Raw genomic sequence first — 27,655 nt, 5'->3', positions numbered from 1 at the left:
CTTCAGGCTTTTGGTGGGTAACTGCTCCATTTCACATAATACCTCAGTCTCCCTGTTATGGTCTGAAGTTCCACCAAATCTAAAAGGAGAAAGGGTAGGTAGAATGCCACATACAAAACATATACAGTTCAAAGAGTTACTGTATATAAATTTTGCTTTACAGATACTGTGCTAGCAAACAAAGATAACAGCATTATATAGTTACCCATATATTTATATACAAGCAAAGTGTTATCTAAATATTATAAGAACTGAGAATAAACATAGCCAATTAAGTTCTAAACTGGAAATTGTTCTATGTGTTGATCAGGGTGGAATAGATGTGGGGAATTGTTTCCCTCAAGAGCCATGTGCTTCTCTGAGATAATCAGTTTGGGAGCGCAAGCCAGTGATGGACAAGGTTGAAGCTAGAAATGAGCAGTGCTCATTCATTTTCTCTGCCCCTGCCAAGTCCTCATCCAGCAGGCTGCCAAGGAAAGGACAAATACTTCTTGCCAGAAACTGATTTCTGGAGAGTCAGAAATAAGAGCTATAAGACATGTAACCCAGTGGGGCTCTTCTTAATGCTTTTGAATATATTTAAATTATGGCTTAACACATAAATTAGGCCACAAAACCTATATGGCTCTGGTTAATGCCTTATCAGCAACTCTCAAACTCCTTGTATAGCATGGTTTCTGTGGCTAATAATACTTTGCAGTGAAAGCACTGGCAATATGTAAAACTGAAGATTATTTATCCATTCCTCACAAAAAGTGCATTGATTCCACGGGATGTTAATGTTATGTTCAGTGGGCAATAGGGTAGTCTAAGCTGGCTAATCAGTGCACATTTTCTAGCTTCAAGCTCAAAGTGGGCTTTTAATTTGGGCATATTTGCCAATTTTTTCAACTTAAAAAAATCAAATTATGTCACTTTTTTTGATACTTTCTCATTTTGTTTTTAAACAGCCTGCTCTATATGGAAACTTTGGCACTTCCTGAAGTATTAGAGATATTTGTGTCACAATGTCTGTTACCATTTGGCAACTATCCATATTATCAGTGAAATATGCAGAATTTATTGCTAAATGAGGCCTGACTAGACTTCCAGGTGTGGTAAAATGGAGGACTGATGTGTCTCCATACATTGGAGACAACGCTGAGGTGGAAACTGGTTACCAAGCGGCAAGCCCAGTACAGTGGAGCCTCTCTGGACAAGGAGAGGCCAGGAGAGCATCCACATGTGCTCCAGAAGGCAGCTGTTCATGAGGAGACCTACAGAACTCTGCAGGTAACTCATGAGTAAGAGCACTGGAGCCACAGAAGAAATATCAGCTCACAGCCTCAGCAGAGCCTATTTAAGGACATTGAGTTTGCCCAAATCACCACTTTCTAAAGCACATTTGGAAGATAACAACTTAAAAGCTACAGAGGTCTTTCAAGCAGTAGAGCAACTATATCACCCAGTGAGTAATCCTTCAACCAGGACTGAAGATTAAAAGCAAAGAAAAAAATTTAAGGACTCAAAATTAGTTAAAGGCAAAAAGCTTGCTAAGAGTCTGAATTAAGAAAGTTTAAAATGAACTAAGGGGTCAGTTGAATTTGGAATTATTACTTTAAAATACTTTTGAAATAATTAAGTAAAAGAGAAGTATTTAGATTTGCCAAAGAAAATGATTGGTTGGTTTTGTCAAACAAAGGGATAATGAAAAGTTACAAAAATCATCTGACCATCAAATTACAGAGTGCTGAATGGGATCAAAGAATTAAAGATACAGAGAAAGAGGTGGGGGGGAGACTCTTTTTTTATTTTTTACTTCTCCTTTCTGGATTATAAATTAAAGAAAAGAAATGGATACTACTAGAAAAGTATGAAACTTGCAGATGAGAGGAGAGGATCTTTGACACGGCAAATGACAAAAAAAGGGATTACACCAGAGATATTGCAAAGGAAGTTCAAGGACTTAGGGAAAAATGTGCCTGAATCTGGCTTTGTTGGAAGGGAAGATGGAGGAAAAACATGGAAGAAAACATTAATTTAAAAAAATTGAAGAATCTGTATTGCAGATGAATGGGGAGGTTAAACTCGAGCTAAAATGGAAAATGTATTTGTTACTAGAGATTTGATTACATTTGAAGAGAGAATGGAAGACGTATTTGCAAATATGGAAGAAAATATTATTAAAAAATTTAAGAATCTGCAGTACAAATAAAGGAGACAGAAACATTAAGCCAAGAGATGAAAAAAGATTTAGATAATGTGATACTACTGGATTTAAAAGAGAAAGCATTTTGCTTGAGATTGAGAGTAGCTACAGAACAACCTGGCAAAGACAGATAGAAGGAAAGATTGCTGAAGTCTTAAAAAAAGTTCAGATTGGAAGAAGACAGTCCACAGAAGTGGACAGGGTGTACAGAATCAATACAAGAAATAAAAAGTTAAGAAATGTACCAAGGGATATATTCGTGCACCTTGTCAGTAAGACAAGAGATCGGGTCCTATGACAATATTTTAATACCAAGCTAAGGATTAATAATGCCAGAATACTGCATAAGAAAAAACAATATAAAATTGACTTGTTTGATTGGAGACAATAAATACTCTTATAAAATACTGGAAACCCTTTATGGACTTTTTGCTTAAAATTGTGAGGTTTGAGCCTGCTTCTGACTCTGAAAATGAAACTTATCTGGAGTCAGAAGGGGAAGGGGGACAGATTAAATAAATAAATAAATAAATGATGTATCCTTTCTCCTTCTCTATCTAACTGTAGATGATGGGCAGAGGATAGGTGGCACTTTACATCCAATAGTTGAAACAGAGCTACAGAAAGCTCTTTTGCTATGGATCTCGGCCAGAAGTAAGGCAATTGAGCAAACTGTGGATCCAAAAAATTTGTTGGATGAATAGAATTGTTCATTCCAGAGGGGAGGCCATGACAGACAATGTAATGGGCCATCTTGATAAGAAGGTCACTGGAATGGCATCCAGACTTTTGATACATGATAGGTCAGTTATAAAGTCCAAGTGGAAAGTTTGCTGTTCCAAAGCTTGGTACAATGGCAAACATGACAAGAAGGAATCTAGGCCTTTACATGTGCTTTAACATGAGTTCATTAAAATTCATGGAGAAGAAAATGGGTCATTGGGACTTTTGGGGGAAGCATGGCAAACTAAACACATCTCCAAAAGAGCAGAGACAATAATTGTGGCAAAGACTGAAGAACTGGTGAGCAGACTGGTTCTTTGAAATCTCTCCAGGCAAGGAGAGGACAGGAGATTACCTGCATGTGCTCTGGACAGCTGCTCCTTGCAAGAAGACTGCAGGATAGTGGTCTCCTGTGGGTTTGAGCACCAGGAGATGAAGGGATCACCCATCATGCTCACAGCCAGAGCAGAGCCTTTTAAAGGACAGTGAGTTTGCTAACCTCACTTTCTAACCACCTTTGGAAATTGCTTATTTAACTATCCTAAGGCTATTAGAGATCTTTGGAATGACAAGTTTGAAAAGCCACTGGTGAGTTTATCTTTCTTCTTGAACAAAAGAAAAATTAACCATAAGTTAATTTTATAATTTTTTACTTCGGCCCAAATTCTCTATGCTGCAAAGTGGAAAGAAGAATTAATCCCATCTGTGGAAGAATTGATACTTAAATCCCTAAACTTGGCACAAATGGCAAAACTAACGGACCAACTAAATGATAAAAATATGGAAGATTTTCAAAATGACTGGACACCTTTTTTCAAATATGTGGAATGGACTCAAAAAGTTAATATGAATATATAGTATGTAAATAGCAAACTACTTTAATTGTTTAATCTCTTATTAGAATTAATGAAGGCAATTTAGAAAATTAAGGGGAAAAAATAACACGCTAGGATACTAAGCTGTACCGTCTAGAAAGTTGGAAACCCCAATCTTTCTATTTATTTATTTATTTTTCATTTTATCCCCTCCTTATTTATATTTATATATATATATGTATATATATATATATATATGTGTGTGTGTGTGTGTATATATTTCATTGTTTTCTTTTTTTTCCTCTCTCCTCCTCTTTTTTTCTTTTTCTTCTCTCTTCTTCTCTTTTTTGTATTGCAAGATATTATTGTTTGTATGTAATTTTATGTTTATTTAAATAAATTAATAAAGATTCTGGGGGGGAAAAAGCCACCTGGTGAGTTTATCTTTCTTCTTGAACAAAAGAAAAATTAACCATAAGTTTAAGAACTTAAAGGACTGGAAATAAACAACAAAAAGCTAAATATGATTTTGATGTAAGAAAATTATAAATGAATTAAGAGTCCAGACAAATTTGGAATATTGAGACTTTTAACATTAAGCTTTTGGAAATAACTAAATAAAATGAACAGCTTTTCATGAGAACCAAATTGTTTTGTCTATCTTAAAGTCGTAACAGAGATCTAGAGGGGATGAAAAGGAAAAGGGAAAAAAAAGTGTAAACCTGCCTTTGGTTATCAGTACAGGGATTTAAAAAATGACACAAAGTGCTATGACATTTGAAATACTTCAGGAGATTTTTGAAGAATGGGACCAGAAATTAGTAGCTACAATGTCAGCAATGTCAACAATGATGTCTGCTTCCGTGGGTAGACTATGTCCAAAAGATGCCAATGAAGTAATGATAGATGTGAAACAAATTTTACCTGATGCCGAAACAGTAAAACCAGAAATACAAGATCACAAAAAAGTGTGGATTAGAAAAGTCAGCTAAAATAGAAATACAAATGACAAACCAAGAGAATGACTCTGAGAAGGACTTTCTACTGGATACACAAAAGAACTTGGTTAAAACTTTGAAAATCAAAGTGGAATTACAAATGATAAACCAAGAGAATGACCTGGATAATTTTTTACCGGATTAACAAAATAGGTTTGCTAAAGCTTCAAAGAAGACTTTGGGATGAGAAAAAGCAAAACTGAAAAGAGACCAAACCCTACAACAATGAATTAATTAAAGATCAAGATTTTTAGAAGGAAAGGAAGGAATATATATAAAGTTGGTTTGTTTGACCAGGGTTAAAATAAGACATGTTTCTATAAAGCTCTGGTAACCCTTTACAGACTTTTTGCTGATACCAGGACTGAAAAGTTGATGATTTATGGATCTGCATATAAATGAGGGATGGGTTATGGGAAGAAGAGGTACTTGTTTGTAACCTTATAGGGGTGGAGAATTATCAAATTTGTTTATAGTTGTGATGAAAATCAGAAGTCACTTCTTTATATATTTCTTTTCTTTATCTTTTTCTTTTTCTTTGCACTTTTTATTCTTTCTATTTCTCTTTTGCTGAGTTTAGTTTGTATTTGCTTTTACTATTGTGATAAAAATTGACAATAACAAATTATAAAAAGAGAAGAAAATGGGTCATTTTAAATATTCCAAAATGCCCAGGTGGCCAGGTGCCTTGGCAGAACTGCAATATTTATTCCTTTAAGGAAGAAGGGATATATAATCAGTTTAGCACAAATCTCCCTATTTCCATCAAGAAAGTTAGATTCTCAAAAATATTAGCCAGATTTATTGAGAGGAGAAAAGGAGTTTAGGTTACAGAAAAATGGACAGCTGTGTACATTTACTTCAGCATTTAGTCTGAAGTTTGTAAGGACAGGGTTTCCTTGGTCCTGTTGCAACTATTGATACTGTAGAGAGTTAATTAGCCTTTTTTTCTGATAAAGAAGAAATGAGTAGATGTTCTAAACTGCTGGAGATGTTGGATTTTAGAATGGTCTCTTGCTTTGCTGGATCCCTGTAATGATTGCCTACCCTAATAGACTCAGACTCACAAGCAGGAACTTAATGATATCTGATTTATTAAAGAATAGTATGCAAATACAGAGAAAGCTGAGAATGAGCAAAAGCGTGCCAAATACAAACTAAAAACCCTCGGCACAAACGTAATCCCTCCCCTCACCTGGCCGTTTCAACCCCCCCCCCCCAGGTGCTGGTAACTGTTTCTGCTGATGTCCTGGGAAAGAAACCTTGAACGCACAAGATAACCCAAACACATTCCAATCCAGCTGCAAACAGATAACAATCCCATGAGACAGAATCCTCCTCCCCTCCCAAACGAAACACGCATCAGCCAAATGACATGCGAAACATTACAATGCAGCGGTAACATTGGAATGATGAACATGACATACAGCCCCCCCCCAAAAAAACAAAAAACTAAGGAGCAGGTTTCAGAGGATAAGCGAGATGAAAGTGTCTAACTAAAACAGGAGATTGAACATCATGGGCAGACACCCACTCAGGGTGGGGGAAGTGCTTCCAATAAATCAGGTATTGCAGAGAGCCACAATTCCTGTGAGAATCAAGGATCTCCTTCACCTCAAAATGTTGCTGTCCATCAATCATGATTGGAGAAGGAGGTGGAGGCTGCGGGTGCCAGTGATCAGAGTGGCTGACAGGCTTGAGCAAGCTGCAATGAAAAACAGGATGCAAACATCTCAGATTGTGAGGCAAATCCAGTTTAAACGTGACAGGGTTCACGATTCCCACAATGGGGAAAGGACCCACAAACTTAGGAGCCAACCTTTTGGAGGGCTGTGGGACTTTATGAACTTGGTGGAAAGGTAGACCTGATCCCCAACTTTAAAATCAGGTTGAAGGGCTCGCCGCTTATTGGCGTGCAGCTTATAAGCAGACTGGGCATCAGCCAAAGCCTGCTGAATTACCGGCCAGGAATCAGCTAGCTGAGCAGCCCAATCAGAAGGAGAGCAGGGCTGCGTGGGGGGTTGGGGCAACTCAGGGATGGGGACAAAATCCCGCCCAAAAATAACATGAAAAGGGGTATGCCCTGTGCTCTGATGAACGGCATTGTTATAAGCCACCTCAGCAAAAGGCAGCAGATCAACCCAATTATCCTGTTGATAATTGACAAATGCCCTCAAAAATTGCTCCAGGGTCAAATTGAGAACCTCCGTAGATCCGTCAGTTTCTGGATGTGACACAGTGGACAACGCCTGCTTGGTGCCCACCAGCTTCAAAAATGACTTCCAAAATTGGGAAGTGAACTGTGTCCCACGGTCCGTGACCAAGCAGGAGGGGCTACCGTGGATCCGGTAGACGTGGATTAAAAAAGGCGGGCCAATTGCAGAGCAGACGGAATAGAAGCACATGGAATGAAATGGGCTTGCTTGGAAAAGTAGTCCTTTACCACCCAAATCACAGTCTTTCTCTGACTCGGAGGCAAATCCACAATGAAATCCATAGACACCTCCTCCCAAGGCCGGGAGGGGCTGGCCACCGGCTGCAGCAGCCCGTGCGGCTTCCCCCCCCTTCCGTTTTGACATGGCACAGACAGGACAAGAAGCAACATAACTTTTTACATCACGTCTCAAGGTGGGCCACCAAAACTGGCGCCGTACCAGGTGCAACGTTTTGACAAATCCGAAATGGTCGGCCACCTTATCATCATGAGATCTATTTAAAATTTCCCTTCGCAAAGTGTCAGGCACATAGAGGTGGTTTTGCTTCCAAGCTAACCCTTTGTCAAATGTAATGTTGTCTCTATTTGCCTTTAACCAAGTATCAGATTTCACCTCTTGCAGAAACTGTTGTTGCAATTGAGAGGGCACTGGAGTCCTCCCCCCAGCTGGTGAAACTGAGGCAGGAGGCAGATGCGCACGGGTTTGACTGTGTGTGACAGCCTGCAAACCCAATTGGGATTCTGTCCACACTGTACCCACAATGTCAGGTACCTGGACCACATCCTGGGGTAGGCAGGAAAGTGCATCAGCCAGGAAGTTTTTCTTGCCCGGAATAAATTTCAATTTAAAGTCAAAGTGACTAAAAAATTGAGCCCAGCAGATCTGTTTAGGACTAAGCTTCCAGGCTGCGCTGAGTGCTTCCAAATTTTTATGGTCAGTCCAAACCTCAAAAGGACATTTAGCCCCCTCAAAAAGGTGGCGCCATGCCTCCAAAGCCGCCTTGACAGCAAAAGCTTCCTTTTCCCAAACATGCCACTGCCTTTCCATCTCGGAAAATTTCTGGGACAGATACGCACATGGCTTCAGGCAGTTGGCAGCATCCGCTTGGAGCAAGAGCACTCCAATTGGAAAATCAGAAGCATCCACTTGAACCACAAAGGGTTTAGTGGGATCAGGGTGTTGAAGAATGGGTTCAGCAATGAACAGGCTTTTGAGTTTGTCGAAAACTACCTGGCAGTCAGCTGTCCAATTTAGCAATGCCCCTGGGTTCTTCACCTTGCGTGTGTCCCCCAACCCCTTGGTACGCAACAAGTCAGTAAGAGGCAACACAATTTCTGCGAACCCCTGGATGAATTGGCGGTAATAGTTGGAAAATCCAAGGAAACTTTGGAGCTGCCTACGGGTACGCGGGCGCTCCCACCCCAAAATGGCTTGAATCTTCACAGGATCCATCTCAATGCCCTTGTCAGAGATCCTGTACCCCAGGTAGTCAAGCTGAGTCTTATGAAATTCACACTTAGAAAGCTTGGCATAGAGCTCAGCCTTTCTCAGTTTGCTAAGCACCTGTTTCACCAAGCGCTCATGTTCCTCTTCAGTTTCAGTATAAATCAAAACATCATCCAAATAGACCAGTACACCCTTGAACAAATGTTCATGTAACACTTCATTGATCAATTGCATGAACACCCCTGGTGCTCCCGCCAATCCAAAAGGCAAAACTTTATACTGAAAAGAACCCAGTGGACAATTGAAAGCAGTCTTCCATTCATCCCTCTCCTGTATGCGGATGCGGAAATAGGCTTCCTGCAAATCCAGCTTAGAGAAGGTTCTCCCCTTAGCCAGATGTGCTAACATGTCTTTTATTAATGGAAGAGGATATTTTGTTTAATATTGAGACCGCATTTAATCCGCGGTAATCTGTACAAAGTCTCAATGTCCCATCCTTCTTTCCCCGAAACAAGACGGGGGCGCCTACTGGCGAATTCGCTGGTCCAATAAAACCTATGGCCAAGTTCTTGTCCACAAACTCCCTCAACACCACCACCTCCTTCTGAGTCATGGCATAAATTTTTGGTTTGGGCAGTTGAGCGTTGGGGACCAACTCTATTGCACAGTCAGTTCTTCGATGGGGTGGGAGTTGGTCCGCTTCTTTCTCACCAAACACATCCACAAAGCCTTGGTATTGCTCCGGCAAGCCCTCCAGTGGTGTGACAGCGAAATGCGGGGTTGCTGCTGCCGCCTTCCCCCCTGCAGCCTCTGGAGCATCTTCCTCCCCAGGGGCTTGATAGAAACCATCCCCAAAAGTCAAAGTCCTGTGCACCCAATTTATATAGGGGTTTTGTTGGACCAACCAAGGAATCCCCAGAATGACTAGGGGATGACCCACAGGCGCCACTACAAACTGCAGCCCCTCACAGCGGCTGCCCAATTGTAACACCACCATTCCCGTGAAATGGGTGACCAGTTTCCCTCCCGCAGTAGAACCATCCAGCTGGGTGAAAATCATGGGATGCTGCAGTGGAAAGCTGGGTAACTCCAAAGCAGCCACCACATCAGGGTGCATCAAGCAATGCGAACATCCTGAATTGATCAATGCCCAAACTTCAACGGTCCTTGGGCGGGAGCCTAACTTCACTTTCACGTTCAGTGTGGGACAGTTGGCACTCACAGAAACATCTTTGTGCCCGTCCTCCACCACCTGCCCACAGGCGCTCTTTAGAGCAGGTGGCTGGCATTTCCCGCCAGCTGGTGTAGCTCGGGCTCCCCCTCGCACCCGAAGTAAGGAACCTCCTCCACTTCAGTTTCTGCCATGGCTGCCTTCATTTTCCTGGGTAGGGAGGGTGATTTCCCCGCCGGCTTCCCCGAATGATCGTCGGTCTTGCCCTTCGGGCACGCCGCCACTCAGTGACCCTCCTTTCCGCAATGGAGGCACTGCCCTTTCACATAACAGCGCTCCCTCTCCTCCTCCCAGGCACATTGTCCGGACTTTCCAGTAGGCGCAGCAAGGTGGAAACCCTTGGTGAGCCCGGAATGTCTCATCACCTTCATGTGAGCGAAGGTCTCATGGGCATGTTCAGCCTTCCCTGCCAACTGTATCCATTCGTACAGGGTAACTGGGTCATCCCTACCCAGCAACCACCTCAGGACCTCCGTGTTCAGACTGTCCTTAAATATCTCTGTTAAGGTAGATTGGGACCAATCCTCAACCTTCCCAGCCAGAGCCTTAAATTCCAGGATATAGTCTGCTACATATCTTGGCCCCTGGCTAAGCTCCCTCAGTGCCCATTTTGCCCTTTCTTTAGCTAACGGGTCTTCAAAGTGTAACTTTAATGCCCACAGGAATTCATCGAACTCCTCCAGCTTAGGAGCATCTGATTGACATAACTGCACAAACCAATCAGCAGCCCACCCCTTCAGCTTAGTGGCAATGGCATTAATCTTGGCTCTTTCCGAACGAAAATACGGTCCCCATTCATCCATATAACTCCTTGCATTAGTAAGGAAGAACAACAACTTAGTTGGATCTCCGTCAAATTTAACTGTAAAGTCCTTAACCCCCACTCCTGGCAGTCCTTTCACCACATCTGGGCGATCGGACTTTCTTTTAGCTCCCAGGGATTTCCGCTCTCGAGGAGGGGACTTTGAAATTCGCACCCTGGGCACCCTTGCCTCCTCTCTATGCTGGGTCCTACTCCTTTCCTCCGAAGAAGGGGGGGGGCGAAGAAGGGGACGAATGCCTATTACTAGACTCCCCTCTCCTCCTCTCCCGAGGACCCCACTCCATTAATAGTTTCTGGAGCATGAATTCTATTGACTCCAATTTGGCCTTCACTAGTCTTATACGGTCAGGTGTTTGGGAATCCTCCTTTCCCTCCTGCCTCACCACGACTGGGGACATTGGGTATCGCTGCTTCCAAGATGTTTTGGATGTCCCTCGTAGGGATACCTGTGTTTCATCCCAGGTGATCATCTCGCCTGGTGACTCGCCGGCTGGTTCAGGGGCTCTTTTACCTCCAACCTCCTCTTCTCCCAGGCTGGAGCTCGACATCTCCTGAATCTCCGAGAGCTCCCAAGTAGGGACCCTCTCTGTTCTTATCACCATGGAGTTGGGTTCCCCCTCGCTCGATTCCTCGCTTTCCACGGTTTGGGGATTTGGTTCGGTCATCGCTAGCACTTCTCCTTCACAAGATAAATCTGGAAAGGGGCTAACGGTAAATCTTTTGGATTCTCAGCTTTATGTAATGATTGCCTACCCTAATAGACTCAGACTCACAAGCAGGAACTTAATGATATCTGATTTATTAAAGAATAGTATGCAAATACAGAGAAAGCTGAGAATGAGCAAAAGTGCGCCAAATACAAACTAAAAACCCTGGGCACAAACGTAATCCCTCCCCTCACCCGGCCGTTTCAAACTCCCCCCCCCCCCCAGGTGCTGGTAACCGTTTCTGCTGATGTCCTGGGAAAGGAACCTTGAACACACGTGATAACCCAAACACATTCCAATCCAGCTGCAAACAGATAACAATCCCATGAGACAGAATCCTCCTCCCCTCCCAAACAAAACATGCATCAGCCAAATGACATGCGAAACGTTACGATGCAGCGGTAACATTGGAATGATGAACATGACAATCCCCCAAATTAGCCTTCAGGCATGCCACAAAATTAGTTTAGTTGTCCAAGCTCAGACTCTTCTGAATTAAAATATGAGCTTTCCCACTGAACCATTCCCTGAGTCATTAGGCTAATTATATATCCTACTTGAGTTTGTTGGGGAAATCATCAGATGTGATAGAGGTATATAGTTCACAGTGAGCAAGGAGGGCAGTACATTTGCTTGTATTCCTACCATATTTGCCAGGTGAGGAACTGGGTGTTTAGTGTTATGGGACTGTGGCTACTTGCAGCTCTTCTAGCAATGACTGCATGATCTTTGACTGGGACTGCTACCAGGTCCAGCAGTTGTGGTAGATTCTATCTCACTTGTTAGAACAGCTGATTAATTATCTGGGTTAATTGGTTCATCTGCATTGCTACTTTGTTCTGATACTGGAGGAAGGCATTGGCTGATGGTTAGCAGGATTGAGAGGGGGTCTATAGCTATAATGTAATCCTTCATCTCTAACTGGAGGCTCTTTTCCTATATTGATGGGTATATGACTTAGCAAATCTAGTTGTCAAGCTTCGCATCAGAATTAATTGTAAAGATTGGTTCTCCAGATATTGAACTCCTCGATACTGAATTCAGTTACTGTAGTTGGCAGAAAGTTTTGTCTCCCTATCTCACATAATAATGAAGCCATATACATCCAGAATATTAGCCCACTGCATTTTCCCAGTCTGGGGTCTTTGCCCCAGGGTATAAATTCTTGGCTTTTTCCTCCCACTTTCCTGGGTAGTACATATCTAGCCATTCTCTTGAGGGCCTTGGGAGGCATCTGATCTACGGTGACAATGGTTTTCTCTAGCCTAGATACTGTATGTTCCTCATTAGCTTCAGTCCATACAATTGTATAATTTCTCCATTCCTTTCTTATCTTCCTTTCCCTAGAGGCCCTTGGAGAAATAAGGATGACAGGTTTGACTGTTGCTTTGCTCAGTAATCCATCAACATTCTTTTAGAGAGAAAGAAATGATGCCACTTATGCTGCCTGATAATGCAGTAAAAAGAGATAACAGAAAAACAACTCACCAGCATTGAAGGAAAAAGAGGAGAAGGAACTGGAAGGACTGAACAGTCAGAAATATATGTTGGGCCCCCAAAAGTCATATTGCTCAAAGCCACCCAAACCTGTTTTTGCAACCACCCCTGCAACATGCTCATTAGGTGAGCCCTTTTGGCTGATTTGTTTGGTTTCAGTTCTAAAAGCTTTCCACTCTATCTTCATAACTTTAATTTTAAAGTTTAATTTTAAATAGGGATAGTTTAATAAATTAACTAGGGAAATAATTCTTGAAATTAGCTCTTTTGTTACCTACATTTACTTCACAACATAAATACCATCATTTGCTATACACTTCTGAAAACGATGGACAAGCTTCTTAAAGCCATCACAAAGGAACTCCACACTTTGTCACTTCAGCCAAGTTCTGATAAACCTTTCCATCTCTTCATTTGAGTTAAACAGATGCCTATGAACATATTCTTTCAATTTTGGGGAAAGGTAAAAGTCACATGGTACCAAGCCTCGAGTATATGATTTATATGGTAAGACAGTGAAACCCAAAATCTCAATTGCTTCTTGGATGGCTCATGAGATGTGATGCCTAGCATTGCTATGTTATAGCAAAACATCCTTTTTGCCTTCTGAACTCTGCTTAATTGTTGTTTCAAGGTTTTAGCTGTTGCGGCATAGCACTCTGACTTGACATTGATACCAGGTTCAGGGAAAACCATTTTAATAACACCATCTACACCACAGAAACTTACAGCTATGTGTTTTCCTGCCAAAGGCTGGATTTTGATATTTTTTTTCCACAGAAGAAACTTTGTAATGATGTTCCCTGGAGTGACACTTCATTTCTAGATCATGATATTTAATCAGCTGTCACATGCACTCCCCTTCATTTATGTGGTATGATAACAGTTGCTGCAAATTGAAGTCTCTGCAGTCAGTGTGCTAGGAATCCATCTTGCACAAATCTTCAAGTACTGAAGAACATCAATAATGTGATCCATACATTCTTGTGAAATGCCAAGCTTGACAGTAATGTCCTTTTGAGTGATCCGCCAATTGTCCTTAATAAGTTCAGCAACCCTTCTCATATGAAACATGTTGGTTGCTGTCAGTCTTCATACAAATCCACTCACAATTCACTATCTTTATATTTTTGGGGCCCAGTAATGCACAGTATTCATGTCAACAGAGTCATCACCATAAGCAACCTGCATTTGGTGGTAAATTTCAACTGGAGGGATTTCTTCAGCAGTAAAAATTTCAAACATGGGACAGTGCTTAAAGTTCACCAATGAGAAGTCACTGCAGGCTTTTATTTCACAAAAAAGAGCAATACAACCTTTTCTCACAGCAACTTCCCACCAACTGAAGACAGATGCTAAAGAACACTTCAGAGCTTTGGGTGCATCAGTACTGTCATTTGTTGGTGACTTACAACACTGGATGCATTACTTTTCATTCAACGCTCATATACTGTATTTCAAAATATTGTAGTTTAAATAATAATGAAAACAGTCTTTTAAAAATACTAGAACCTTCCTCTGCTTTACATATAGTAATCTTTTCCTAAGCAGAAAATCAGCTCTAACTGAAGTTTCTCAAGAGTCATGAGAAATCAGCATTAATGTCATTTTGGTCTAATGAGTGTGGCACTAAGTTTAATTAATTTTTCTGTATAATCATTCTTTATTCATAAGGAATAATTGGTGTTTCATAGAGATTTTTATTAATAAATTGCATTAAGTATAATCTTATGATGACCAGCGAGTAGCTGAACAGTAGAAATAACTGAAGGGGGAAAAAGATGAAGTCCATAATAAATTCTCAGCATTAATGAATGTATCATATAATTTTTTACTTAAATGTAATAAAATAATTGTATAAGTAGAGATCTTTCCTTTTTAATTAATTGCAACATAATATTCAAATGTAATACTTCAGATGATTCATTCTAGAGATGAGGATAAACTACTTTTCAATGATGAATTATGTCCTTTCTACACATATCCATTGGCATATAGATTGCTATCAGAAGACAAAAAAGATCATACTTTGAAACTGCCTTGTTAGCAGACCAGGAAGCTGAAGATAATGGTCCAAGATTGTTCTCCACAATGACATGTTTCATTGTGATCAAATATGTTGACGTTAACAGAATTGTGTTAGTTCCTTCAAACTGGGCTCTGGGGTACATGTTGTCATTTAAAACCTCCCGTGTACAAGTATGAGTATCTTTTGGAATGTTTTGTAAAATATCACTTAATAATGGTAGCATAAAAATAACATTAATAACAAATACAGGGATATTATTAATAATGCATGTTATTAACAATGTTCATAATATCAACATGTTTACATAGATGTGACTATTTCAGGGCTTTCCTCCATCCATGATAATGTTTTCCTTATTGACTAGGGTTATGTGTTGTACTGATGAAACAGCCATCTTAAATATTGTTCAAGGATATGGCTTCCATGCTGCTATGAACTTTCTCAAAGTTTTGGGATACTGCAAAATCGGGAAAAACATTTATAGAAAAAGCATTTTGCTACTGTCGAACAAGATAAAGGTACACTTAATGTAGAGTATAGAGATAGCCTTGAAGAAGGAATTCAATAGGTAAATACCAGCTTTGCCCTGGAAGGAAGAGGGAAAGATTGTCCTGCTTTGATTTTCTTTGGTATAAAGAAGGGGAGAGAGAATCTCTGTCAGGCTTTCAACATTCTGTTATTGTACACTTTGACAATGTTTGTTTGTTTATTTATTTATTTATTAAATTTATGTCACTGCCCATCTCCCCCAATGGGGGACTCTGGGCGGTTTACAACAAAACAACACTAAAAACACAACCACCTAATTATCATTAAAATATAAAGTGAATATAAAATCCAAGCGGAGATGGAACACAATCACTAAGGGATGCTATGGTGCCAGCCATCCCCAGGTGGAGCTATCCATATAGTAGAATTCCAGTAGTTCTTGTGGTATCTGTTTCCTGAGTGACCTTCCTAGAAAAGCTGACACTTAGGGAACCTCATCTGTACATATTCTGATATGAAATGAAGGCTGATCCCCAATTTCCTATATCATTGTGAAAATTTGTACTTATTTTATGGATTGCACATCTAGTTGAATAATGGCTAAATTACAGCCTTCATGGTGATCTGACAGTTGTATTTTAAAACAACTTTGCCTTCTCATCTTACTGTAAGTAGCTAGAAGCCCTTCTATTGTGAGTACCAGAATGTGATACAAAAGAGGATGTATTTTCCTTTGTGACATATTGTACACATATCAACACACACACACACTGCTCCTTCATGCATAACTTATGAATACATGCAAAGTCACATGAACTGGATTTAAACTGTTTTGTCCACCTCTGGATGGAACTGCCATGTAAGCAACGTAAGCATGAATCATAAATGAGGCTCCAAATTCACTGTATAAATTAGGCTGAACTTCCAAGTTTCAATAATATTTTCTGATGGATTAATTTCATTCTTAAATCATAAAAAGTATATTTTACATTTTGTAAAACCTGGACCCATTGATCTTTCCAAGATTGGATTTTCTGATTCTTCATTTCACAGGCCAGGTATATAACTAATACTAACATTCATTCTGTTTTAGCCTACCTTTTCTTAAAATCCATTCAATCAAGTCCAATTCTCAGAGACTGCCTGGACAAGTCCCTGCAGTTTTCTTGGCAAGATTTTCAGATGTGGTTTGCCATTGCCTTCTTCCTAGGGCTGAGAGAGAGTGTCACCCAGCTGGCTTTGTACCAAAGGCGGGACTAGAACTCACCATCTCCCAGTTTCTAGCCTGATGCCTTAACCACTGCACCAAACTGGCTCTCTGGCCTACCATAGAAATTTTCTTATTAATTTATCTACTTGTGTAAAATATCTGAAAAGGATTAACACTGGGCTCCTTAAAATATAGTCTCAATGTGATATTCATTTTAATTGCATTAAACTTACTCCATAAATTTAATGAAAATTTTTGACAATGAACTATATCTACTGAAATCACAGCCATAAAGTTAAACATAATTAATTCAACATATTGTGATACAGTTCAAGAAAAATATAAACCCAAGTATTTTATAGTATCTGTACAAATTGTAAATCTTTATTTCTTGCAATAGTCTGTAGATGGTATAGATGCTAAAGGCAATAAATTAGACTTTCCAGTTGATTGTATCACCAGACTATAAACCATATTTATTTATTTATTTTTATCCCACCTTTATTATTTTTAAATAACTCAAAGCGTCAAACTTAGCTAATACTCCTTCCTCCTCCTATTTTCCCCACAATAGCAACCCTGTGAGGTGAGTTAGGCTGAGAGAGGGTGACTGGCCCAAGGTCACCCAGCCGGCTTTCATGCCTAAGGCAGGACTAGAGCTCACAGACTCTTGGTTTCTAGGCCAGCACCTTAACCACTAGACCAAACTGGCTCTCAAAAAACCTTTGAAAATCTCAGTAACCTTTGGTAATACAAGTGCATAATGATAAAAAATAGTCATGTTATCATTAGCATAAAAGATAGTGTACATTCAGTTTTAAATGCCACCATACCCTTAACATCTTGAGATTGTCTAATGAAAGAAGCTAAGGTCTCAGTATAAAGAATGGCAGTGAAAAAAAAATAGCATTGGTCCTAACTATGAATATCTTCACATAAGGAAAAATCTTGGACCAAGTAAGAAAAAACTTGGTCTATCTCACACAACATTGTCTAAAGAAAGTGCCTACCCCTTGTTAGAGGGGTGTCATGTTATATCTGGAAATCCCAGGGATTAAGCCTGTTACTTTTTTTATACAAGCATCAGCTTTACCACTGAGTTCATATTGTGTGTGTGTGTGTGTATTGTAGTTAGTTATTATATAATATATTGTTGTTGTTATTATAGCTCAGCCTGTGAATCTTCCCTTAAGCCAGTGTTTCTTAAACTTTTTGCTCTCAGGACCCCTTCCCACTTTTAAAAATTATGGAGGACCCCAAAAGACCTTTTGTTTGTAACGGTTATAGTTATTCATATTTACTGTATTAAAAATTAAAATTGATGCATTTATAGAATATTTATTTGTTGAATCATGTACAAATAACAATATTAACATGAATAAAATATTTTTCAAGAAAACCTTATATTTCTTAACAAATAAAAAATAATGAGAAGAATGACATTGTTTTAAATTTTTGCAAATATATTCAATATCTGGCAAATAATTTTGATTTTGCAGACCCCTGAGAGAGTCTTGGGGCACCCCTGGTACCCTTGGACCACTCCTTAAGAAAAACTGCCCTAAGCTAAAAGGAACATTAATAAATAATTCCTTACACTTTTCCTTTGGGGTCATCTCACTGTTTTCTTAATATTTCTTCATCATCTATCAGTATTGGTATAGTTTTTTGTTCTATATGATTCTTTTGCTCTGTACTAGTTTTATCAGGATTTTTTTTTTACTTTTACTTTTTTTTTTTTTTTTTTCTGGGTCATTTTCATAAAGCTAGTAATTATATTTTCACCCACGGTGTCTTGTTTGGGCTCTTTCTGGGCTAATATAGTACATATTCTGTTGGACAGATTAAGAAAAAAATGTGATGTTTAAACCAGTAGCTGAACAATTTTGGGAGGTGTTTCATCTCTCTTCATGAATGGAGGGGGCTTTATTCCAAGAGGAGTGGTTCTCAGGGCAAAGGATGCTTTTGAGTAAAAAACAAACTAGTGAGGATGTGTCATAATTATTCCAAAACTTTATCTGATATCCTAGGAGGAAGCCACTAGAATTCTCTTAATTTACAGAGCTGTATTATGGGTATCCCTAAGTATGCTCATCTATCCATTTGAGATTCAAACTTTATCTAACTGTGCTTCAGCAAACATATTCATTTGAATCAATTGGAATGCAATGATTATGAATCAGAGGAAGTTTACTGCAGAGAAGGCTTTATTTTTAAGAATGCAATCATAAGTAATCATGTCAACAATTCACTGTAAAAAATATGTTCCTTTCTCTATTTATTTAACCAATTTGTCCCAGGCCATCTCCTCCCATTGGGGGACTCTGGGCAGTTTACAATAATCAATTAAAACAACAATCATAAAATATACAGTATAAAATTACAATAATAAATAATATAAATAAGAGTAAAGATAAAAAGTCCAAGTGGTGAAAAAATCTAAAACAGTCCAAGTGTGGGAGGAGTGGTCTATAGCAGCCATCCCCATGTAGATCTATTCCCCTCTCCACCCCAAGCGAGGTGGCAGAACCAGGTCTTCAGACTCCTCCGAAAGGCCAGGAGCGATGGGGCCTATATACCAATAGGGGAACAGTCTGCCATCCCCGTAATCCACAGTACAATTGTGATACTAAGATGGAATTGCATTATTTTTTCTTTATTTCTTTTACATGAGACTCAGTTATCTCAGTTATCTGGTAGGATGTAGCCCGTTATTAAAGAAGTGGTGACTGAAACTTAAAAATACCTTCCAGTGAGTTCTTCTAAGCAAGTTGGTTAGTAATACCAAATTACTGATAATGGTTAAACAAAATGGGACAGCACTGAATACAAAAAAGGTTTTTTTCCAAATGTAATAGTGGGTATTATAATAGAAAATGTAATTCAACCCAAATGTAATAGTGGGTATTATAATAGAAAATGTAATTCAACCCATGGGGCTCTTTCTTCACATTGTCATCCCATGTAATTTCCAAGCTGAATGTCATTCCCTCCATTAGAACACCTTTGGTAACATATAACATGGTAGAAGGGAAGGAGGAGCATGGTATCCAGACAGAAAGGACAACATGTTCAAAATTGATACCCCTTTTTTCAAAATAAAAGTGGCCAGCATAATATAAGTTTTTTTTAAAAAAAATGGAGTAACACTATGAATAGCAGTTTGGGACTTTTTATCATAGCATATTATCTTGAATGGGTTTAGTAGGCCAAAAAAATAAAAAATAAATAAAAGTACATATTCTGTATGAGGTAATAAAACATTGAGGACTTTCTGTAGGAGGTAATAAAAAATTGAAGACTCTCAATTTTAGTTAGGAAACAGAATTTTATACACATAAAACCTTTTACAATAAGGTAAGTAAAAAATTAAATAATAACACTCATCTCATTTTGTGTCAGAAGGGCAGGAAATAGAATGGGGGAGAGTATTAACTAAAAAAAAGTTAAAAATGTTTAATAAAAATATAAAATGTATATAACTCCAGCTCAATGCCAGGCCACACTGATGGCAGAGGTGTTTCTGATCAATAAGTCACTCTGTGTGCATGTCGGTCCCAAAGGGCACTGTAAAAGGTGAGTAGTTTTTTGAATATTGCTGCATTTGCAGCAAATATCCTTGCCCTCAGGGAGAAACCCCCATTTTTCCATATAATCTTTAACTCTGGCCAAACCAGTGTGCAATCTGTTTAAACATTTCCAAACCATCCACTCCTCCTCCTAACCTCCAGGCAACTCCTCAAGCAGTTCTATCCAATTATGAAGATGTTTTACTTGAGATTTCCATCTTTTTAATTGTTCTGCTTGAGGTGTAGTAGCAATCTCCTCAGCGCAGTCTAAGAAGCTCCTTCCTGACTTCAATCTTTTTGTAGGAGGTACTTGGCCAAATAATGGGTGTGCCAGATCATGTAACACCTTTCCATATTTCACACCTTGTGCCACACTCCTAATGCCTGGTGGGGCTATTCCTGCCAAGATATATTACATATACAGTGTGTGTGTGTGTGTGTGTATAAAATAAAAGAACACTGGCATTGTAGGATTGAGTAACTGAACAGTGTATTGACATAAATAGTTTCAAGTAGGAATCACAAATAAAACCCCTCCCCAAACTTTTTCTTAGTAAAATATTGAATACTTTAATTTAATATATATTCCTTAAATATAAAAAAAAAAACAAAAAGAAAACATGCAAGAATACATCACATATACTGATGCATATAATCTGGCTGAGTTCGCCATCTACAAATGCCTAACAGAACCTTTGGTTTTATATAATACATGCCTATTCATCAATTAGGGTTAGGGTTAGAAACAAATAGTGTTTTTTCTCTGTGTTGGTTAGAAAAGTTGGTTAAGCAGTGGACAGTCACAGATGGCATTGATTATTTGTCATCAAACTGGTGTCAGCTCTTAGCAACTACATAGATTTTCTCCAGTTCACAACCTGGTCCTTCATGTCTTCTAATGGTGCACCCATGGCCACCATAATTGAGTCCATCCATCTTCCTGCTGGTCATACTGCCTTTCTCTTTCCTTTCACCTTTTCCATCATTATACATTATCAAGAGAGCTATGTCTTCACATGCGTTCAAAATATGATAATTTGAGCCTGGTCATTTGTACCTCAAGTGAACATTCTGGATTGACTGATATGCTTGTTTCTTGGCTATCTGTGTTATTCTCAGGAGTCTCACCCAAAGTTCAGGTGTCAATTATCTAACCTGCTTCTTAAAAGTCCAGTTTTTGCTTCCATACAGTATCACAGTGAAAGCCATTGTCTGCACTGTTCTGCTCTTTGGAGGTACAGACACACCATAGCATCTGAATACCTTTTCTGAGGTCTTCATTGCTAGTCTATCAGGTGCTAGTCTACACCATATGTCATGACTGCTGGTTCCTTTATTGTTGATAGTTGATCCTAAAAGACAGAAGCTATCCACCACTTCAATATCTTCACTGATAATTCAAAGGCTGGTTGCTGTATCTGTTGTCATTACTTTGTTCTTCTTTATATTTAAACTTAGTCCCTTTTTTCACTGAGTTCCTTCACTTTCATTACTAGAACTTGCAGATCAATGGCATTTTCAGCTACCAGAGTAATGTCATCAGCATAGCACAGGTTATTGGTATATCTTCCTCCAGTTATACAGCTCTGTCCATCTGTTTCCAATCTAGCTTCCCTCAGTAGATACCTACTTTATAGGTTGAATAAATAAGGAGAAAGTATATAGCCAACCTGGAGATAGTCTGTTTCACCATGTTCCATCCAGATTGTGGCTTCCTGGCCTTTATACAGGTTTTGCATGAAGGCAATGAAAAATGGTTCTGGGACCATTTTCCTAAGGACATTCCACAGCTTGACACAATTTTCCTAAGCACACTCCACAGCTTGACACAATCAAAGGCCTTTGTACTGTATAATCAATGAAGTATAAATTGACTTATTTTTGGTATTCGTTGGCTTTCTTAATTATCCAGCATGCATCAGCAATAATGTTTCTTATTCCTGGGCCTTTTCTAAAAGTAGGTTGAACATCTGGCATCTCCGCTTTCCATGTAGGGCTCTAATCTGTGTTGGATGATCCTAAGCATTATTTTGCTATCATGTGAAATTAAAGATATTGTGCACTCTGTTAAATCTCATTTCACTGGTTTTGATGTGTAGATTGATCTCTTTCTGTCCGTTGGCCACTTTTCTGGCATAATTTGGTTAGAATCTTTACCAATTTTGCTTATGTTGCTTGCCATACTGTAGATATTTCATCAATTCCTAGCTGTCTGGCCTGGTAATGACTAGAGTGGTGATCTAGCTTCATCTTTTGGTGCTTGAGGTTCTTGTAAGTAGGGGAAAATTCCTTCCATCTTTGTTTGATCTTTGAGTCACTTACTCTCTGTCCATTGATGTCCTTTGGCACACTAATTCAAAGTTGGCACCTCTTTCTGAGTTCAGAGAGCTTTTGAAATATTTTCCTTGTTTTTCTATGTCTCTTTCCATCTTTGATGTCTTACAGATGTCATTGTAATACTGCTTCTTGTCTCTGCCAACAGCTCTCTGAAATAATTTGTTAAGTTCCTTCCTGATATCTTTGTCTTTCTTGCCTTTGGCTTTGGCTTCTGTTCTTGTCTTCAGATTTTTATCTTCTGTTCTGATATCCAGTTTGGTTTCTTTTTATAGGTGTTTGGCAGTCTCTTTTCACATTTATCTTAACTGCTTCTTTGATTTCATTCTACGGTTCCCTTGGTTCCCTATCAAATAGATTCAGGACTTCAAAGTCATTTCTGATGTTCTCCTTGAAAATGGTGCATATATCATCAAAATCATATCATGGAAACTGATTGGCTTTCTTCCTCTTTAGTTTGACTTGGAACTTACACATGAGCAGTTTATGATCTGTTCCACAATCACCCCCTCACCACATCTTTACTGATGTAACTGAGCTCTTCCACCAACTTTTACCAATGATATCGCAGTTTGATTTCTGTGAATTCCATCTGTTGATGTCCATGTACATAGAGGTTGTTTTGGAAAATAGTACAGGTAGTCCTCACTTACTGACCACTTGTTCAGCGACCATTCGAATTTATGGTGGTGGTGAAAAAGTAACTTTATGGCCAATTTACGACCATTTACGACCTTCACAGCATCCCTCAGTCATGTGATCACCATTATAGTCAACACACATTGTCCTGTGCCTCACCTGTGGCTTTTTCCTTTCCCCCCCCTTGCAGAACAGAGAGATTGGAGAGGAAGGAATTTCAAGAGAGTAAGCTGTTTGCATAGTGTGCCTGTGGCTCCCAGCCCTGGCTGTGGCAAAATTGCATTCCTTTCAATGTGTACAAGACAGTGAGCAGGCACTCGAGCATTCCAAAGGGTGGGGGAGTGGTTAGGAGGCAAACAAAAGCTAAAGGTGTGAAACTGAGTAGTCTTGTCTCTTTCCAGCTGGAAAGCACAGTCACAGTCATGTGATTTCCTACTTAGCAACCACTTCACTTAGCGGTGGAGTTGCTGGTCATTAAGTGAGGACTACTTGTATTAGCAATGAAGAAAACTGGCAGAAATGTATACACCCTTTTGCTATGTCATTTCTGTTTCCTAGGCCACACAATCCAACTACATTTTCCTCCTTAATATTTCCAACTTTGCATTCCTGTCTCTAATCACCAACAGCACATCTTGCTTGCATGTTCTGTCGATTTCAGATTAAATTTGACCATAAACTTGTCAAACTCTTCTTTTTCTATATCAGTGGTTGGAGCATAAATTTGGATAATATAATAATAATTAGGGTTGTCTGTGAAATCTAATTGATACTATTTGGTCATTGACTGCACTGTATCCAAATACAGTCTTTGCTATATCCTTCCTGATTCTGAAAGCAATGCTGTTCTTCTGTGGTTTTGTTGTCCTGAGTAGTAAACAGTATGATCTTTTGACTGTGTTTTGCTTTTCCATGTTCATGCTTCTTACTTTCCAAGTTGCCACTGTATTTCTTTCTCTGCAGCTTTGGATTTCCTTTTTATGCATGGCAACATTAGGAACACGACACCCCAAAGGCTTTTAATCTAGTCACATCATAAACACCATTAGTACTCTGAAAGATCTTCAGCTTTTCCTCAGAATCATGTTGTGGGCTACTCAACCTGCAGGGCCTATCACCAGGCACATTATCATCAATTGCTTTATCTTGTCTATCCATGTGGTTACCTTGGTACAATACACAAGTAGTTTACCATTTTTTATTTTTTTATTAATCAAATTTATCACCGCCCAACTCCCAAAAGGGACTCTGGGCGGTTTACAATAAAACAAAAATAAAAATATAAAACTATAAAGCACTATAATACATAATACAATAAATATAATAAAAACCTCAATGGCTGAAAGTTCTTTATGATTTGCAGGCAGAGCTGGGTCCTTCTAAGAAACTAACCATCCCCAGGAATGGCTACTCTCTCTCCCGCCCCAGCCATAATTACAGAACCAGGTGTCAGGCTCTGTCTGCTACCCAGTAAAAACACAGATGCTAGTGTAGGCTTAGGTTCTGGATTTATTCGAGTAATAGTATGCGTGCCCTTTAAGAAAGCTGAGAGTGAGTGGAGCACGCCGGAACGGGATTTAAATAGCCCGTGCCGGTCAGCGCTCCACACCTTCTTACTCTGGGTGCGCCCCGAGCCCCGTCGGTTCCGTTGCCAGTAGGTGAGGGGTCGTGGAGCCCCTCCTGTGCTCCGGGCGTTTCCTTGATTGCTTCCCTGGCCGGTGATGGTTCATTGCCGGGCGATCAGGTTCATAATCTCTTTGACAGCTCGGGCGCGCCTCTTGGTCTGGTCTTGTCAATTGCTTTCTTTGCAACATTGTATCTTTCTCTTCCGTGCCTCCGGCTAGAGTTGATACTTTGTTGCCAGCACCTGTTGCTCTCTTTTGTAGCTAGTTGCCTTTTCCCTTAATCCGCCCGGTACCCATTCCCTGCATTGTCATGCAAGCCATTGTGATGTCACAAGCATCGCAACGGTGATCATGACACCAGGTCTTTAGCTGTTTCCTAAAGTCCAGGAGGGAGGGAGCCAATCTCACTTCTGGGGAAGGATATTCCAAAGGGCGGGAGCTGCTGCAGAGAAGGCCCGCCTCCTGGACCCCACCAGATGGAATTCTCTTGCAGACGGGGTCCGTAGCATGCCCTCTCTACATGACTGGGTGGGACGGGTTGATGTGGTGGGGAGGAGACGGTCCCTTAGGTAACCTGGACCCGTGCCATATAGGGCTTTAAAGGTGATAACCAACACCTTGAATTGGACCCAGAAGCATACTGGCAACCAATGCAGCTCATGGAGCAAAGGAGTGACATGTGCTGATCTTGGGAGACCCAAGATCACCCGCGCAGCTGCGTTTTGCACCAGCTGTAGCTTCTGGATACTCTTCAAGGGTAGCCCCATGTAGAGCACATTGCAGTAGTCTACATTGGAGATAACCAGGGCATGAGCGACCGTACCATTGCCTTCTCCCTCAAAGTATGAAATGATGCCTTTGCCATTGTCACTGAGGTGGTCATCCACCATCTTCCTATATCGCTGCTGCTCAGTATAGCTCCCTGCTGGGCAGCTTCGTGTCCTGAGTGACTCTGCTGGGAATATGTACTCTTGGCATATAGTCCCAGGGTTCACTCATCCCTCCTAGGAACTACCCCTTGCCATGATGAGACAGCACAGCAGGACTTGAGTAGGGGACACAGATGACACACTCACTTGTAATATTTGATCAAGCCAGGATAGTGTGTACTGGAGGGAGCCTTTCAAGATAGAAGCAGGTAATACAATTTATTGTGATTAAAGGGTCCTACTTCAGAGTAGATGTATATGGTATTTTACAGTAAGCCATTTTACACTCTAGAAATTCCTTTTAGAATTTCTGTTAGAACCATCTTTAATTTTAAATATATGAATAGGTTTCTCAAAGGACAATGAAGTGCCTAATAATTCCTGGATAATATTCATGCTTTAATCACATATGCATAACACTATACAGATATTTTAATTTTAAAAACCTGGCTATATATCTTTAAATAAATATGGAGAACCAGTCATTCTTAATACAATCTATGAGGATTCCTCTTGCTTTTGTTTTAGCAAGAGGATGAACATAGCTGTAAATTAGATTCTGCGATATATCTTCTTTCTTTCTTTGTTTTTTATTTTTGAACTGATTAGTTTCATACTGTTGGCAGTGACTTACCCTGTTGAATTCAGCTTGGGATTTTGTAGCAATTTTCTGCATGGTGTTCATACCCCTGAGGGACTGTGTAGATGTTCTGTCAAACCTTTTCCAATGGATGTGTGTTTCATTCTCTAGATGTACTGTGCTCGTTTAAAAGAACCACTCTTCAATCTGTAATGGAGCATTTTCCAAATGCAGCTTTGAGAGGCTGAAGTCTGACACACTGACTGAAGTATTGTTCCTTCCTAAGATGTATTGGCTCCATTAGTATGAATAGGATTTCTGTATTGTATTGAATTATGTACTGTAGTATTCTAATTATTTACAAGTTATTTTAAGTAAGTAATATACAAAAATATCAGCATTTGGTATAAGAATTACTGGAATCACTACCACTGAGGTACTGGTAAATCTATTTCTCTGCCCATTTTAAAGTGATTTAAAAAAAAAAAAAGCAGATGCTCTTCAGCACATATTAATGTAACAAATGTGAGTAATACATTGGTGGATCAGTTAAGAAAACTACTTATCCTAGTATTTAGGTTCTGACAATAGGCAAGAAATATATTTGGAAAATGTGGACAAGGTCTTTTGAAGTCTTGGTTCATGGCTGATTAGTTGCTTGTATTTCCTTGGGGCCTTTTTTCAGAAAAACAGAATAATAGTCAAGATAGATCTTAATACCTCATCAAATGACTGGCACAGGCCTAGGAAATAAGAAGCATTTTGATTTATTATCAGAATTTCAAATAACTGCATTCTCCTGTCATTAAAAAATGGGACTGGGTAAATAATGACAGAAAAGGTTGGGTGAACAATGAGGCATTAAGAAATGTAGTTATAGAGATTTTCTGATTTACTTCATAGTTCTTTGGATATTTATTCTAAGAAGGAACTCACAAATTTCCTACAAAGATTCATAAACCAGATATTAGTGGCAATTCTTAAGGTAGCCATTCTTTTTACTGGAAAAGTATCACTCCATAACTATGTAAGTCATTAATAACATTAAAAAAACAACTTTTCTAGGAAACTAAAAGCATTCTGTTAATTATGACTTTTTAATTATTATTTATAGATGTTACTTGGAAGATGGAGCTTCAAAAGGTGCCTGGCTGAACCGATCAAGTATTATTTTTGCAGGAGGAGACAAGTGGTCAGTAGATCCTCGAGTTTCAATTGCCACAGCAAATAAAAGGGAATACAGTCTCCAGATACAGAATGTGGATGTGTCAGATGATGGTCTGTATACTTGTTCAGTGCAGACCCAACACACGCCCAGAACCATGCAGGTGTACTTAACTGTAAAAGGTATCAGTTATTCATTTTTTTAAAAAAAAAATACTTTAATTTTTACAGCCAGAATTGATTTGGCATTTGATTTTAACAGGTAATTTCAATTAATTCATTTATCGCTTTTCTTGATGCCACAAATTAAAAATACAGTTACATAATTGTAGTCAATTACAAATATGTATGTCAAAATGTGTGGGAGTATGTATGTTCATGTAAAAGAGAGATGGGAGGATGGATTTGTGCTTGCAGAAAGAAGTGTGGTATTTATTAAAATT

General features: G+C 39.4%; 1 protein-coding gene across 1 annotated transcript in view; it reads left to right on the top strand.

Moving 5' to 3' along the window:
• NEGR1 (neuronal growth regulator 1) overlaps nucleotides 1-27,655 on the top strand; it is a 583,664-nt gene that overhangs the window by 265,652 nt on the left and 290,357 nt on the right. Inside the window, exon 2 of the mRNA XM_063298127.1 lies at nucleotides 27,163-27,395. Within this exon, the coding sequence (XP_063154197.1) occupies nucleotides 27,163-27,395 (233 nt within the window). The remainder of the gene's footprint in view (nucleotides 1-27,162; nucleotides 27,396-27,655) is intronic.

This window comes from Candoia aspera, chromosome 3, assembly GCF_035149785.1.
Source record: "Candoia aspera isolate rCanAsp1 chromosome 3, rCanAsp1.hap2, whole genome shotgun sequence".
Taxonomy (NCBI): domain Eukaryota; kingdom Metazoa; phylum Chordata; class Lepidosauria; order Squamata; family Boidae; genus Candoia; species Candoia aspera.
Note: the sequence above shows the minus strand (reverse complement) of the source record. Positions and strands in the feature narration are given on the sequence as shown.